Source organism: Mytilus galloprovincialis, chromosome 13 (assembly GCF_965363235.1).
Source record: "Mytilus galloprovincialis chromosome 13, xbMytGall1.hap1.1, whole genome shotgun sequence".
NCBI classification, from domain to species: domain Eukaryota; kingdom Metazoa; phylum Mollusca; class Bivalvia; order Mytilida; family Mytilidae; genus Mytilus; species Mytilus galloprovincialis.
The window spans coordinates 11,256,877-11,274,635 of record NC_134850.1 but is presented as its reverse complement, the minus strand read 5'-3'; the positions used below and the strand labels follow the sequence as shown (position 1 = coordinate 11,274,635).

Sequence of the window (17,759 nt, the reverse complement as noted above, 5' to 3'; positions counted from 1 at the left end):
AAAATTTTTCAAATGTACAATCGTCATTTTGATTTCTTGATTTTTTATTTTTCTTGCTACTGTGTAAATTACAAATTTTATAGTCGACGGCTCACGCCCGGCAAATAATCTTCAATAATTGAAGCGGGATCGCTAGAAACTTCAGAAACTGGTAAACTTGCGATTGCTTTGCAATCTCAAAACACCAAAAGGAAGTGACGTCACAAGCACTTGTCGACTTCCTTTTTAGGAAAACAACAGGATTTGAAGTGATTCACTCCTTAAAACGAATTTCTGAGATTGGTGACGATTTGACCAGAAGGAAACCGCTAGATATTTTATTCACTTAATTTTTTCAGCTGTTGGTAAGTTTAAGAATGGGTAAATGATAAAGTTTGTTACGGTTTAAAAGGGGGAGGTGTGTTTACCTGTCAGTGAGTGTCTAGCCAAATTTTAAAAAATATTGATATTTTATACCGTCAAAGCACAGGCACTTTTTCATCAAAGTCTTAAATGAGCAGATTTCGGAGTAAGTGATACAGGTAGGGAGATTCTTTAATTAAGAATATACTCTAGCATGGAACCTGAGACTACTATTATAACACATAGTATACTGATTTGAGGGGGGATAGGAACTTTTATTGGGACTCAGGGATCGGGTGTTTTTAAGCTTGGGATTTCAGGATCCGGGAATTCTTTTTTTCAAATTTCGGGACCTCGGGATTTTATGAGTGCCCCGTGTGTAAGGGTTAGGGTGCAAATAAGAAGTACGCTATAGAAGCAAAGCTCCTGCTAGAGGAGGAAGATAAAGACTAGGTAACAGGTAACAGTAGTCTCAGATGGGACGAAAGTTGTAGGAATTTTTAAATATGTCTTATAGCTATAGGGATGATTTGATTATATTATATGTACATGTACATTTATGTATACCAGGGTTTCCCCTGGGTCAATTATTTTTTTCGCCACCTCTTTCGCCAAAACAATATATTTTTCGCACTTTATTTTTTTTTTCGGAAAGTAACATAAATATATTTATGTTTTAAAATTTACCTTTTTTCTACCCCTCCCCCTCCCTTAAATAAGATGATTTTGCCCCATTGTGTCTATGATTATTCCTTCAAACTTATTTTAGAGTCTACATGTTAATGAATAAACACTTAACATTTGCTTAAAAACAACAGATTTTTTTTTTTACTTAAAAGGGAAAAATATTCAATGTATCTTAACCCTTTAACCCCCAATCCCGCCTGTAGGCGTGATGGCGACAACCATTCTTTGATGGCCCGTATGACCCTCCATACTTTTTTTGAACTGCCCCAGCTGAACTGTCATGATAGCAGGGACTTCAACCAAGTAGTTCATGGTCCATCAACTCTTCTCAGATGTCTGTTCATGAAAATATGGCACTTTGAAAGCCGTTTAAGAGTTCAAAATCGGAAAAACATGAAAAGTAGCCAAAATCCGGTGGGGGTGGGCATCTTTTGATGGCCACTAAGTAACTGGAAGTGACTGTTGGCAAAAACTATTATCATATATGCATGCATAGGTGGTATAGGAACACGACGAGGTATACTATGGCCAATAGGAATCTAGTCTGTAAAATCTAGGTCACCGTTTTGTCAAAAATCCATAAAAACGGACATTTAGGCAGACCTGACTTGACAATAATAATTCCCAAGCAAGACACTGAAGTCCAATATACTCCCAGCTAGCATAAATGGACTACTGTAACTATAGGGTAATACTTGAATGACAAAAAAACACAGTCGTGTCAGTGTTCACCTCTCAAGGTCGTTTTGAAATGGGAAAATTGACGGAAAATCACCATTTTTCACTGGGGGTGGGTTCAAACCCACGAGAAAATATTGCACCTCCCACCCCACCCCCCACCCATGCCATCCGCCCCCAAATCCCAATAAGTAGTTTAATAGATGAGCATCAGTTACAGCATCAGGAGTTTGCTCATTTGCATATAATTTGCATATGTTTGCAAATTTTAGAAAATGCCTGATTTTCCAAAAATGTCTTGGGGGCGAATGAGTTAAACAACTGTTCTAAATGAGGGGGCCACTATACCTTTAACAATAAAGAAGATATAAGTCCTGGAATATAACAAAATTAATGGACATGTTTTGATCATATAATACCAGTAAAGTTCGTAGGGAAAGTTTCTTCAAAAAAATATACAGATGTGCCCTTTTGTACTAAGAAGTGGTTTTTACAACAAAACAAAAGCTTGTATCACATGAAATTGATCCCTCATTGCATGTGCAGTCATTACATTGAAGGGTTATTCTCATTCGAGGGGTTGTTCACAACCTTTTGGATAGTTTTCTTTTCCTGACCATCTAGGCTAAATGAAAAAGTTGAGACGTAAAACTATGCTTGAAACATGTGTGTCACTCAAATGACTTTAAAGTAGTCTCCCTAATCAATTACCTATATTAAAGTCAAAGGATAATTAAAGTTTTAAATCGGATATTTTTCTTTCTTTTGAACAATTTTCTTCACAACAACAGCTTTCTTTTCTAAACTATCTTTAAAAGGAGAGGAGACGTCAAAAGTTTTCTTCAAACATGTGCGTTGCAGAGTTCGCGAAATATTTTTTCCCCTGGTGGTCCTTGAAGAAAATCTGCTGGTCCTCACTATTAACTGTATTGAAAAATACTAAAATTGTGTCAGTCCTATGCAACATTTTGGTGGTGAAATCCTGAGGACTGACACTTTTCGCGAACTCTGGCGTCATAAAGTGGGAAATAAATTCTATATGTGACATTTAGCGGAAGCCATTTAACCATATCATTTTGTCAAACAATTCAATCAACACCTTTATTAATTAGTCCTTTGTTGTCGATAGCTATAAAATGCAATCAGCTGATTATTGATTTTCTGTCCAAATCTTAATGAGGTCAAGGTGAATTTCGAGTATTGTCTGATCGGGTAAAGTCCATGAAACTCGAAAAAAAAGTAAATAAAAAAGATGGAGGAAAATAAATTGTTATATTTATTTCTTTCGCCAAATTCTTTCGGAAACCCTGATGTATACTATAGACACTGAGACAGTGGTGAGTCATTAGTGTACATGTGCAAAAGAATGACATTCTTTGAAGTATGATCATGTACCAATATTTAGTGACAGAATTGGACCTTTTAAATTTTATTACATGTACCTTTGAAAGTGTTTTAACTGTTTTATATAACAGATAATACATGATGTTGTTACACTTGTTTGATTTACAAAGACATGTCATGCAGCATGATATTATGTCACTGTGAGTGAGCTACATCATGAACATACACATGATACATGTATGTATAAATTAAGAGGCTAATCTACTGAAGACAATTTCACTTGACTGCACATTACATTCATTTCATTGCAAATAAAGCACACATGTAACTCGTGATGCCTTTAACATGTTTAATATTATAGCTAATAGTTAGTTGGTCTGAATTTTCTTTTAAACTGTTGTTGTTTGCATAAAAATGTAGTAGATATATCAATACACATAATTAACATGATTAACAGCAACGGGTGATGTTTCATAGCCTGACCTTTTTCAGTCCATAACAGACCTTCATTAGACATGTTAGAGGCAGAATTGTGGATTAATTTTTGCACCCTATTTATATAGATAACCATGGTAACCGTTGGTTAGAGTTAACAGGAGATTCATTTGACCATCGGTTCAGTTATCTGGTGTATCAGACATATCCAGTGAATAAATATGTATCTTGTTGATATATCTAAATTATGGTTCAATTATCCTGCCAGTGAAAAATCCGAGTGGGGTCACAGCAATCTTTATTAAGTAATGTGCATGTAACAGTTAACAGTTTATTATTATTACTGTAACATTTTTAGGTTTGATACTTCTTCTCAGCCAGAATGTCTTTAGATGGACAGTTTATTATTATTACTTTAACATTTTTCAGGTTTGATACATTTTTTACATCTTCTCAGCCAGAATGTCTTTAGACGGCCAGTTTCGTCAGCTGATTATCTCAGACCCTCAAAAGAAGGCACCCCCAGCTGTGGCACCCAAACCAAAAGTACAAAACTCATCACCCAAGCCATTTAGACCAGGTAATATAAAAATAAGGAAATGTGGTATGATTATCCCCAATTCTGACAAGACCAAAGGATTAGGGTGCTAACAACTGTAGATAATTGTATAAGTAAAACCTTAAACAATGTGTAATATATGTGGTGGTGTTTAACGACCTTGACTGGCTATAAACAACAAATATCTCCTTTTATACAGGATTGTGTACAAATTTAGACAAAATTGCTCAATCAAAGGAGTTACGTTCGGTAAGGGCCATATTTGGCCTGATTATAAAGTTCAATGTTACAAGATAAAAAATGTGTTAAGTTGATTTAAAGACATGTGAGAAAGTTATATAAAACTATTTCTGTCATAGTTTTATTCTAAAGCGTTGATTTTACAATGTGAAATCCCAGTTAGGTCAAAATAAGCAATTATGGTGAAAGGAGTAGGTCCAGTAAGGGCTGATTTTGGCCTCAAATTTCATGTTCATCTAACGAAATATTTTTCTACACTTTTTAAACACTTGAGTGTCTATTTCAATTGATTCAATTTGTTTATGTGAAAGATTTTAACTGATTAAGTCATTAAAAACGCCCCAATTCAAGCTTAAATATGAAAAATCTATCAAATATGCAAAAAATCGTCACTTTTCAGATGGTTTTTGTCAAGAATGAAAGTCGCCGCAGCCATGTTCATCCTCAAACTTTATATATGTTATATATTATCATCAAATACAACTTACATTTCAATTTTATGAATTAACACAAATGCGGCCACTTTCATTTAAGACAGAAACCTTCTAAAATTTAACTAAAATGTTAAAATTGTGAAGATTTCAGTAATTAGCATGACTTAATGATGTTAGTACCGATATATATGTACATTGTAAAGTCATAAACAGCCCATATTTGTGTAGCAGAAGCATTCTACTTTCCAATAAATAGCTAAATTATTACATTTTCACAATTTTGTAAAACTGCTATATTTTGGGGCCAAAAAGGGGTCTTACTGAACCTACTCCTTTGACAAAATTGGAATGGATTTTAGCCAAATTTAAGACCAGGAAACATAGAACCCAGCCGTGGACATCCTAAATATTCAAGTTAGACATGTAAAATGTCATTACAAACATTATTGTTAAAGGTCTTTTTTGTTGACGTATGGGCTCTATGTTTCCTGTCCAAATATTCAATGGAAAAATAACCATTTTCATGATTTTCATTGTTTTTTTCGTGGGAAATTAAAATGAGTACTACTTGTAACGTCATGAATAAAATGCAGGAACATAAATTTTCAACAAAAAGACTTATTTCCTATCTAGTCATTGTATTAGCTATGATTCATATTGATAATGGCCAATAAATCCCAAATTGAAATTTCGGCTGAAAAAAGAGGACATTTTTTGGCCTTATTGAAACCTACTCCTTTCCTGAAAATTTTAAGTTTTCTTCAATTAATGAAGATTGACACCCACAAATATGATAAAATACAAAGTCAGTTCTGTTCTTCACTAAAAAGCTTAATCGTTATTTGTCAATCTTAATTTTGTAATTCATATACTGGAGTAATTGAGGTAAGATAAATAATTCATACTTTCACATTCATCTTGATTAACAGAAATTGTTTTGTGGTCGTACACGTACAAGTATATTGGTGAAATATCCTCTTGACATTTTCCAGGAGGCAGTTCCTACAGACAGTTCCAGAGAACTGAAGATTTTCCTCCTCCTCCACCTCAGACAGCATATGTAGAAGAACAAAACTTCCCACCTCCACCCCCTGATACTGGGCGGGGTTATGGATACCAGGAAGTACATGACGAGTTCCCTCCCCCTCCCGAAGCATCCACAGGATATAGAGGGCGAGATGTCACGTCACCAATCCACGTTGCAACCGACTACAATCAGCAGTCCACATACAACTCACAAAGTGGATCGTATGGAGGGAACCAGTATTCTCCGTCTTCTGGAGGGTACCAGTCTAAACCAAGAACAGAAGTTGTTTACAGAACAGAATCTCCTGTAATCAGTCCCTACCAAGTGGACGAAAGGCAGAGAAATTATTCAGAAAATTCCTCAACAGTCTATCAACCGAAAAGCAATTATGCTAACATAGAATCAATTCAATCTGCTTATAGCGATTCTTCTCCTGTTCCACAGGAACAACCAATTTATGCTAAACCAAATATACGAGGGTCATCATCAGATATGTACAATAGACCTTCCAGCAATTCTCCATCTTACATGACTGGTTCCCCAGATCAGTATCAGTACCAGAGCGAGCCTTCTCCACCTGTACATGGAGGTTCTCCTAATCAGTTCTACGGCAGACAAAATAGTGGAGAAAGATCACCCATTATTTACACTCAGCAGAACAGTGGTGGTGAAAGAACACGCCAGCTCAGCGGGGGATCAGGTGGATTCTCACCAAGATTTGTAAGTACAAGCAAACTTGCTTTATGTATCACTGAAATATTCTATTTAGCAAAAACGTATTCACACCAAACTCCAAGGTATATATACAAAAGTAAGACGTTCTAAAAAACTGACAAAATCAAACGCTCAGCATCAATCAATGGAAAGAATGGAATGCAATTGTCATATTACTGACTTGGGCATTTTGCAAAGAAAATTATGGGTTTAATTAAAAGGTACATGTACATTACTTAAACCTGGTTTTATAACTACATGTAGCTAAACCTAGCAACTATTTTGATAAATTTAGCCCTACACATTTTGTCTTGATATATACATTGTATTTACAGATTAAGGTATATAATTATTTACACTCTTTGGGACAGAGTAAATACACGATATACATGATATATAGATAGATTGACCACTGGAAGCGTTTTATCCTCTTTTTCTTGAATGATGTACGTGTACATTTTATGAATATTTCATTCTCCTTTGGTGTCTTATATGTTGTTTTAAAAATACTATAATTCTAGCACCTATATTCCTGCTAACTTTTCAAAGCTAATATGTTTAATATTACTATTGTTCAGGATGAAGGTACCAGACCTGTTCCTGGGCCGCAGGTACCGGCTGTCAGTATGCAGGGGACCAGTAAGAACAAAGAAGCAGAGGTTGATGCCCTGACAAGCCTGTTAATGGAAAATATGTCATCGTCAGCAGATCCAGAATTTATGGGTTTGTACACCAGAAAACTTATATTTTCTTTTTTTTTTTCATACTGCTTGTAATGCGCATTATGATTTATAAGGAATAACTAGTTTAACGGGCGTATGTGTTTTTGCAATAATGTTTTCCCTGTAAACATAAAAAACAAAACAATTTGAATGAAAAAAAAGGAATTTGCATATTTTGTATTTGCCTACAAATTTAAATAAAAAAAAGTGTAGAGGAAGATATCAACCTAACCCTATTAAGCCCAAGTCACACTGTCACGTTTCAAGAGCTATACATTCAACTACGTTTTGAAAGTGTAGCGAAACAGGAATATATGTAATGAAAAGTATCGAAAGGTAGTGATCCTTTGTTCAAAATGGGACCTGCCTCTTATGTTTTGAAAATTCAACAACAAATGTAGTGAAAATTGAAACGAAAGTAGAAACCTAGTAAATACGTGTCAAAGCTTAGCAAAACATGCTTACTAGGTATCAAAACAAATTAATGCTTGGTGGAAACGTGGGTCTACATGTACTTATACGTAGCAAAACGTAATAAGAATGTATCACAAACCTAGTAATACCTAACTTTCAAAGTAAGGGACATTTTTATTCAAAACGTAGTTGAAACGTAGCATTTTAAAACGTAGTAAAACGTGACAGTATGATTGGGGCTTTATGGATGCAAATGTTAATTAGACAGCAACCATTCAACTTAAAAAACAAAAGACATCTTTAGTTCAACATAGCATGATATTTCTAAAGGAAAGAATGTTTTTATTGCTGGATATTTGCAGTGGGATTGGTTCACTAAACAATAACTCACATTTCAAATATTAAAAGCTTATGTATGCAAAAAATTTCTGAAATCCTATTAACCAATCAATCTGACATTTTTTTTAATTTGTTAAATTAAAAAATAAAATGCACATTAGTTTCTAAACTTGCAGCTTTGATATATACATGTATATGTAAAAAAAATATTTAAAAACATGCTTTATTTTCATTTGCTAGAAGTGCTTTTTTTATTTACCTTCATCAGGAATGTTCAATACCGGTACCAACTATTTGAAAGCCTAGCATGTAGTTAAACAATTTAAATAAAGTTACTTCCCTTACATTGTTACATCAAAATACATGCCATGTATGGTATTGACAACCTAGCTCAATAAACTACGTCCTTTAAAAAAAAGCAATATCTTTACATGATCAAAGGTTATTAAATAAAAGTCTACAGTTTGACCTTCAAAAATCCCTGTTCAAGTATCTGTTTCTATTTCAGGAATTTGTTGTCGATGCAATAGGAAAGTAATTGGTGAAACGAATGGCTGTACAGCACAGGATCAAGTTTATCATGTATCCTGTTTTACTTGTATGGAATGTGGTAAGGGTTGTTACACTTGTATGGGATGTGGTAAGAGTTGTTTTACTTGTATGGAATGTGGTAAGGGTTGTTATACTTGTATGGGATGTGGTAAGGGTTGTTACCCTTTTATGGGATGTGGCAAGAGTTCTTTTACTTGTATGGAATGTGCTAAGGGTTGTTTTACTTATATGGAATGTGGTAATGTTTTTTTTATTTGTATGGAATGCGGTAAGGGTTGTTACACTTGTATAGAATGTGGTAAGGGTTATTTTAGTTGTATGAAATGTGGTAAGGGTTGTTTTACTTGTATGGAATGTGGTAAAGGTTGTTACACTTGTATGGAATGTGGTAAGTATAAAAAAGAAGATGTGGTACGATTGCTAATGAGACAACTCTCCACAAAACACCAAAATGACACAAAAATTAACTACTATAGGTCACTGTACGGCCTTCAACAATGAGCAAAGATGTTTTACTTGTATGGAATGTGGTAAGGGTTGAATTACACTTGTCTTACAAATATTGAGTCCAGACAGGTTTTCATGTGTCCAGGACTCATGGACTTGCCACCATAAAAAGCAGCCTACCCAGAAAAAAATATGATACAAATTCAAATTTTTTAGACATTTTTTCCTTCTCTCACGTTATTTACTTATCTAAAATTAAACATGTTACTTATATGTTGTTGGTTAAAATAAAATCCATACGAAGTTATCCAACACAATACATTGGTAGGCACCATCAAAAAAAGATTTTCTTAAGGGTGGCCTAGTGAGAATCCTAATTGTCTTTCCTTTGATTTCTAGAGGTTTATAATTTCAAAGTGTCACTAGAATAATGCTATTGTATGCTATGTTATGAACGAATTAGTTGTCTTATTGTTTTCATTTAAGTCTTTATGAATGATTGAATACTTTGATTTACAATTTTCATTTGTAGGAACCATGCTAACAGGGAAACAGTTTTACTCAATGGATACAAAACCTTACTGTGAAGCTTGTTATGTTGTAAGTTAATTTCTAAAGAATTTTATATGAACTGAACACTTGTGCCAAACACTAAGACAATATGAAGAATTTTATATGAACTGAACACTTGTGCCAAACACTAAGACGATATAAACAATTTTATGGTCAAAAGAGTTAAATTAGGGTAGCTGCAATCCAAAAGTATGTTTTATTTGACATTGATATCACTAGACAGAACTACAGCTTATCTTTTTTTATGCCACTGCCTGAGGGGGAATTAAGTGTAACCCTTGTCCGTCTGTACATAAGTATGAATGTCCCGAAAGTGATTTTCGTTCTCTAACTTTGTATCTCAACCAAATGTTATGAAAGTTATACACAATGCTTATTACAACAAAACTCATATCAAGTACAAATTTAGGTAATGTCACTTTTACCTTTCTTGAGTTATATCCCTTTATAACTATATGCAAGCAGAGGCATCATCTGTGTACCATGGACTCGTATCCCATTTATATATTGGTAGGTAACCAATTTTTGTTTGATTTCAGGGGTAAAGCTAAATAATAAATTTATATTTTCTACAAACTTTTTAATGGCATAATAGACAACTTTCCAGTTCGATGCATTTCTGTAAAAAATTTCTGTTTTAGTGAACATCACTCGTGCGTTTAGGTGCGTCGTGACTTCCGATTCAATGTTGAGCGAGTGGTTGAAAAACTATAAAGTTATATTGCACGAATTATTCGGCAAGTTAAATTCTCATAATTCAGAATCTGCACCACTGTCATTAGGGAATTGTGATTAAGTACCTACTGAACAAACTTTACTTCTAGTTTAACCTGCACAATGACGATCACGAAAACGCTTGATGATACAGGGATACAGGCGAGCCCCTCTATCTGGTAAATGACGTCACAAAGGCGCATATAATTGATGAGTTTTTTCCTGTGACGGATGAACTCGAAAGTGGTCTATTGGCTTGTATTAAAGTGGTACATAACACTTGAGGGAGATAACTCTGTAAAAATCAGAAGAAAGTTTTAATCATGTTGTATTGTTAAGGAAATATAAAGCTTCACATTAATCAAAATAAAAGTTTGTCAAACTGCTATATCCAATGAAATTTCTTCTGATATAGTGTGTGTTTCAATTTTTTTTCAATTTTAAAATTTTTGTCAAAAGGTCAAGGTTAATATTTTGTAAAAATTTTATGAAAATTAAACTAGCCAAATTTATTTGAGCAAGGTGTGTAAAACCACCTTAAACAATGACAAAACCATCACTTCAAATATCCCTGAAAATAGTGTTTTCCTCAGTCCACCAAAACTGATACCAATGAAAATAAATGAATTGACAGTTTACTCACAGACTAATGTTTGCTAAAGTCTTCCCTTAGAAGGTCACAACTTACAAGAAGACTTGATCAGACTTTATCAGGTTTAAGATGCACAATTGAAACACACAGTGCACAGCTAAAATTTGAAAAAAGTAAATTAAAACTATCGAACTCAAAGAAAAATTCAAAACAAAAAAGTCCTTTATCAAATGGCAAAACCAAAAGCTAGAACACATGTAACAGTCATATTTCTGATTTGGTACAGGTATTCCCTTATGTAGAAAATGGTAAATTAAACCTAGTTTTATAGCAAGCTAAACCTCTTACTTGAATGACAGTCGCATAGAATTTTATTTTATTAACAGTGATGTGCGAGCAAAGAAAAACAGACAATATAGGTAAAAAGGTCAAATATTGATACAGCAGTATTCTGACCATTGCTTATAGATAATCCAGAGGACTATAGTTGTATTTAACAGCAATCATAACCATATAATCATCCTTTTGACCTTTTCTGTTTTCAGAATACTCTAGAGAGATGTTCAGTGTGTTCTAAACCAGTGACAGACAGGGTAGGTACCAAGATCGGTTTAGTTTTATTGAGTTGCAACTTTGTGCTGCTATGGTACAAGCCTGTGCGGTAATGCCTGAGTGCCAATGAGACAACTCTCCATCCAAGACACACTGTGTGAAAGTAAAAAATTAAAGATCAAAGTACAACCTTCAACACTGAGCCTTGGCTCACACCGAACAGCTAGCTATAAAAGGCCTAAAAATGACCAGTGTTAAGCAAATGAAAACGAAAAATAATGTGAGGTCCATTTACTGGACGAATTATGGTATACCATTGTCCGTCTGTCAGTCCGTCATCAACATGTTGGACAATAACTCAAAAACACTTAAACCGATTGGCATGAAACTTTAGTGAGTTGTTAATATCTATCAATATGAGCTGCCTTTGTTTTTTTATACATCTTAATTTTCTGATTCTTAAGGGATTTATTTTAACTCTAAAAAAGAGAAATTTTCCCGTTTTCGTAAAAAGAACTCAAAAACTTTCATAAATTTGCAAGAAACTTTTATGAATAGTAGGATTTTTATAAATTTTTTGATTTTACGTTTCTCAATTATTAGGTTTTTTTCATTAAAAAAAAGTGTGATTTACCAATTTTCAGACAATAACTGAAAAATGCTTTCAGCAGTGCTCATGAAATTTTTGTGAATTGTTTATATATATTGATGTAAGCTCCCTTTTGAAATTTACAAATTTTAGATTCTACATTTTGGAATTTTGTGATTTTATTCATAAAAAAGGGTGTTTTTTCCAGTTTTCAATCAATGCTTTGAGCAGATATCATGAAAATTTGGTAACTGGTGTATGTTTATTAAGATAACCTCCTTTAGTTTTTCATGAGTTTCTGATATGACATTGAGAAGAAATTGAGCTTTATTCTTTGAAAAATCGACAGGTGCATCATTTAAATATGGCACAGTCGTTAATTATTAATGTATACAATGCCACTTCTTTTCCCATTCGATAAGTCTTAAATAACGCAATGATAAATGCATGCAATAATTTCGCAATATGCATTAAATTGTTGCTATTATCATTTCAGCTTCTACATGCCACAGGGAAACCGTACCATCCTGACTGTTTTGTTTGTGTGGTCTGTGGTAAAAGTCTTGACAACATTCTCTTTATCTTTTCAGCTTCTACGTGCCACAGGGAAACCGTACCATCCTGACTGTTTTGTTTGTGTGGTCTGTGGTAAAAGTCTTGATGGCATTCTCTTTATCATTTCAGCTTCTACGTGCCACAGGGAAACCGTACCATCCTGACTGTTTTGTTTGTGTGGTCTGTGGTAAAAGTCTTGACAACATTCTCTTTATCTTTTCAGCTTCTACGTGCCACAGGGAAACCGTACCATCCTGACTGTTTTGTTTGTGTGGTCTGTGGTAAAAGTCTTGATGACATTCTCTTTATCATTTCAGCTTCTACGTGCCACAGGGAAACCGTACCATCCTGACTGTTTTGTTTGTGTGGTCTGTGGTAAAAGTCTTGATGGCATTCTCTTTATCATTTCAGCTTCTACGTGCCACAGGGAAACCGTACCATCCTGACTGTTTTGTTTGTGTGGTCTGTGGTAAAAGTCTTGACAACATTCTCTTTATCTTTTCAGCTTCTACGTGCCACAGGGAAACCGTACCATCCTGACTGTTTTGTTTGTGTGGTCAGTGGTAAAAGTCTTGATGGCATTCTCTTTATCATTTCAGCTTCTACGTGCCACAGGGAAACCGTACCATCCTGACTGTTTTGTTTGTGTGGTCTGTGGTAAAAGTCTTGACAACATTCTCTTTATCTTTTCAGCTTCTACGTGCCACAGGGAAACCGTACCATCCTGACTGTTTTGTTTGTGTGGTCTGTGGTAAAAGTCTTGATGGCATTCTCTTTATCATTTCAGCTTCTACGTGCCACAGGGAAACCGTACCATCCTGACTGTTTTGTTTGTGTGGTCTGTGGTAAAAGTCTTTACGACATTCTCTTTATCATTTCAGCTTCTACGTGCCACAGGGAAACCGTACCATCCTGACTGTTTTGTTTGTGTGGTCTGTGGTAAAAGTCTTGATGGCATTCTCTTTATCATTTCAGCTTCTACGTGCCACAGGGAAACCGTACCATCCTGACTGTTTTGTTTGTGTGGTCTGTGGTAAAAGTCTTGACGACATTCTCTTTATCATTTCAGCTTCTACGTGCCACAGGGAAACCGTACCATCCTGACTGTTTTGTTTGTGTGGTCTGTGGTAAAAGTCTTGATGGCATTCCTTTCACTGTTGATGCTACTAGTCAGATTCATTGCATTGAAGACTTTCACAAGTATGATTATTGTTTCTGAATAATGTTATTGATATTTGTCAGTGAGGGATCCAGAAATTTTCATAAGTGGGGGCCCACTGACTGACCTAAGACAGGGGCCCGCTCCAGTCACGCTTCAGTGATTCCCTATATAAGCAACCAAATTTTTTCCCAAAAAGGGGGGGCCCCCCTCTAAATCCGCCTCTGTTTGTGTGTGCTTTAATTTTCATTTTTGTTTTGGGGTTATAAAAAAGTGTGCCCACTTCAAATGAATTTGTACATTTCACATGGTCAGAGAAGAAGTGAATTTAAACTGGATGACAAATTTTGACTTTTACATTTCTTGTAAATAATCAACAAACCCTTAGACAAACTCTCATTTTAGAACTGAAGATTTTCTCTATAAAAATGTTTAGGTAAAACACAAAAATTTTCATTTAATATTTACTTCCCAATTAATGAACTACTTAAATGTTTTCCTAATTTTTGTCTGTTAATCAAAGAATCAAAATATCAGATTCCCAAAAAATATACAACATGATATAATGTTACAGTAAAATTTTCATTATTTATTAAGAAAAGGGTGATTTTTCCAGTTTTCGGAAAAAGAATTCAAAAATACTTTCAGAAGTTTTCTTGAAACTTGGGTGAGATGTCTATTGATGATGACTTCCTTTCACTTTTTATACGTTTCAGGGTTATGTGATTTTTTTCATAGAAAAGGGGCGATTTGCTTAGAGCAGTTATCATGAAACTTTGGTGACTGATTTATATCTATTAAAAAGTAAAATCATAAAAATACTGAACTTCCAGAAAAATTCAATCGTAAAGTCCCTAATCAAATGGCAAAATCAAATGACAAAACACATCAAACAAATGGACAACAACTGTCATATTCCTGACTTGGTACAAGCATTTTCTAATGTAGAAAATGGTGGATTGAACCTGGTTTTTTAGCGCTAAACCTCACTTACATGACAGTCGTATCAAATTCTGTAATATTTACAACAATGCGTGAACAAAACAGACATAATAAATAAAAGTCAAAATATGGGTACATCAGTCATCACTGTGTTACAATTTCAAAACAAACAGATAACTACCCTTTAGATTTTCATGAATACAGGCATATCATGCGCTCAGGAGCAGCTGTTTATTTTAGTTGATGTAATTTCATGATTATTTTTCAGAAAATTTGCACCAAGATGCTGTGTGTGTCATCAGCCGATTATGCCAAAGAAAGGTCAGGAAGAAACTGTTAGGGTCGTTGCTATGGATAAAAGTTTTCATGTTGAGTGCTATAGATGTGAGGTAAGAAAAGGATAAAGTTTGAATGTTCTATGATATCATTCTTTATTGTCCTAATTCAGATACTCTTGCATTTTTATTCCCCATTTATGGGCATTATGCTTGCTTGTCTGTGTGTCTGTCCGTTCATTTGTCCGTTCGTCCATTCATTGGTAGGTCCCACTTCAGGTTAAAGTTTTTTGTCGAGGTAGTTTTTGAGGAAGTTAAAGGCCAATCAACTTGAAACTTAGTACACATGTTCCATATGATATGATCTTTCTAATTTTAATGCTAATTTCAAGATTTTTTCTCTTTTTCATGGTCCATTGAACATCGAAAATGAAAGTGTGGGTGGGGCATCTGTGTACTATGAACACATTCTTGTTGGTTCCTCATTCTGCATAATCCCTCTCTATGCGATTTGGTGATAATTCATAAAAAAGACAAAAGAAAATGCCAAATTATAGATAAATTTGTTTGTGGTTTGTTGTATTTGTTTTTGACATTCTTGACTAGGTTTTGGGGAATTTATCATAACAAGCCTAAAATAATGGTGAAAAATCTTTACCTCTTTCTTTGTTAACTTGACCTTATATATTTATGGTCATCCTTATTATTGTGATACTCACCTTGATAAATTTATTGCATAAATCAAAACCTCATGATAATTTCTGAACTTACTTGCTGGATTTTCTAGTTGCGTTGAAGACCCATTGGTGGCTGGATGTTTTCTGCTCTTTGGTCCAGTTGTTGTCTCTTTAACATATTCCCCATTTCTATATTCAAATTTATTATTACCAATGTTATTTCAACTAATCGAGCAGAGCTTATGTTTTAATTTGCATAAGGACAGTCTATTTGAAGATGTGTGTGATAATGATGATTGTCGTTATAAATATTATTGAATTCTAATCACCTATCAGTGTCACCAAATGCATGTACAAAAGAACTGAGACTGAGTGTATGATACGGGATGAAAAACTGGACACTGCATGGATGAATTTATCCTAAAACTTCAGTCTGTAGATGGACTGGTCTTAAATAAGCGAACTTCTTAAACCCGGCCCAATCAATTGAAATAAATCTAGTATATAACTAGCATTTTGGTTTGTTAGTTTGTTTGTTTGTGTGTATTGGGTTATTTGTTTATGTTTCCATTAGATTCCAAATTTAATTTACAGTACTGTAAATTCATTTTTTTTTCGTGGGTACCAATTTTCATGGATAAAGGAAAACTTGCATGTTTGTGGATATTTAATTTTGTGGTTTTGCCAAGGTCTGCATACCAGCCTGTAGAAAATATATCATTGGTTGAACATTTAATTTCGTGGTTCACCTGTACCCATGCAATCCACGAAAATTGGTACCAATTATGAATCCACAGTAACTAAAATGATTTTTTGCAGGACTGTGGATTACAGCTTTCATCTGATGCAGAAGGACGTGGATGCTATCCACTGGATGAACATATTCTCTGTAAAAATTGTAATGCCAGAAGAATACAGGCAATGACCACAAAGATGACCACAGAACTATAATGTACCAACTAAGGATACTGATAACAACCAAATATTATAGTTCAGAATGAAAAGTGCAATGTACCAGAATTCAGATCTGCTTTATTTTATGTTCAATTGACTTTTTTTTAAATGATCTGACGACATCTGATAAATAAAATTGATTTTTTTTTCATCAATATTTCTTGATCAAATTTTTTTAAGTAATATATGTGCTACAGCAAACCATTGTCATGTTATAAATGTCAGATGCAATTTTAGGTGAAGTGGTCTTTTGACCCTTGAACTGGAAGAGTTCAAATGCAATCAATCCATTTAAAATTCATAGCATCTTTGTAAATATTTCACTGCACTGTACTAGTATTTATTTATGTATCTCATACTTCAAACTTTTTTTTTAATTTAAGCTTGAGCAAAGATATATAATTTTGTCATATACAATATTTTTGATGTGACACTTGCTTTATTCATTAATACAATTTATTCCACTATTTTATTTCTTTGGACAACGATGGACCACTGGTCTAAAACAACCCCTTGTTCTTATATATATATTGCAGTAGCTACTTGTGCAATACTGTCATTTTTAAATGTATTAGCTTATTAATTGTACCTACTGATATTATGTACATGTAAAGGTTTAATATAAATATGTAATGATTTTTTGTACAAAAATCTGAGGTTTTTATGCCTCACCTACAATAGTCAAGGGACATTATGTTTTCTGGACTGAGCGTCCGTTTCATCAGTACTGCTTTAGGTTAAAGTTTTTGGTCAAGGTAGTTTTTGATGATATTGAAGTCCAATCAACTTGAATCTTAGTAGACATGATTCCTAGGATATGATCTTTCTAATTTAAGTGACAAATTAGATTTTTGACCCCAATTTCATGGTCCACTGGACATAGAAAATAATAGTGCAAGTGGGGCATCCGTGTACTATAGACACATTCTTTTTTTTTTAAGTTTTAGAATTTTGCTTTGACAGACATTTTTTTTTATACCTAAATACTTTTGATATATAGAATTTTTAGGTTTGATTTGATGCAGTTAAGCATGAATTGACATTCTATTTTGTATAATACTAAAATGGTGCTTTTTACTGTAGTGAAGTTATGGAAATAAATGTTTACAAAATATAAAAGGACTCAAAATAATGTATTGTTGTTAAACTAATATAATCTGTACTAGATTGCTATTGACCAAAATAATGACTGCTTGATCACAAGTTAGACATACATGTCTATTAAATCAATTTGTAGTTGTCT

General features: G+C 34.0%; 1 protein-coding gene across 1 annotated transcript; it reads left to right on the top strand.

Annotated features, from left to right (window-relative positions):
- The first annotated feature begins 202 nt into the window (after positions 1 to 202).
- LOC143056717 (lipoma-preferred partner-like) lies at positions 203 to 17,202 on the top strand. The gene is made up of 10 exons (XM_076229867.1): positions 203 to 344; positions 3,916 to 4,066; positions 5,712 to 6,466; positions 7,039 to 7,183; positions 8,444 to 8,545; positions 9,467 to 9,534; positions 11,359 to 11,406; positions 13,579 to 13,709; positions 14,879 to 14,999; positions 16,382 to 17,202. The coding sequence occupies exons 2-10, from the start codon at positions 3,949 to 3,951 to the stop codon at positions 16,511 to 16,513; spliced, it is 1,620 nt and encodes a 539-aa protein (XP_076085982.1). The 5' UTR covers positions 203 to 344; positions 3,916 to 3,948; the 3' UTR covers positions 16,514 to 17,202.
- The last annotated feature ends 557 nt before the right edge of the window (positions 17,203 to 17,759 follow it).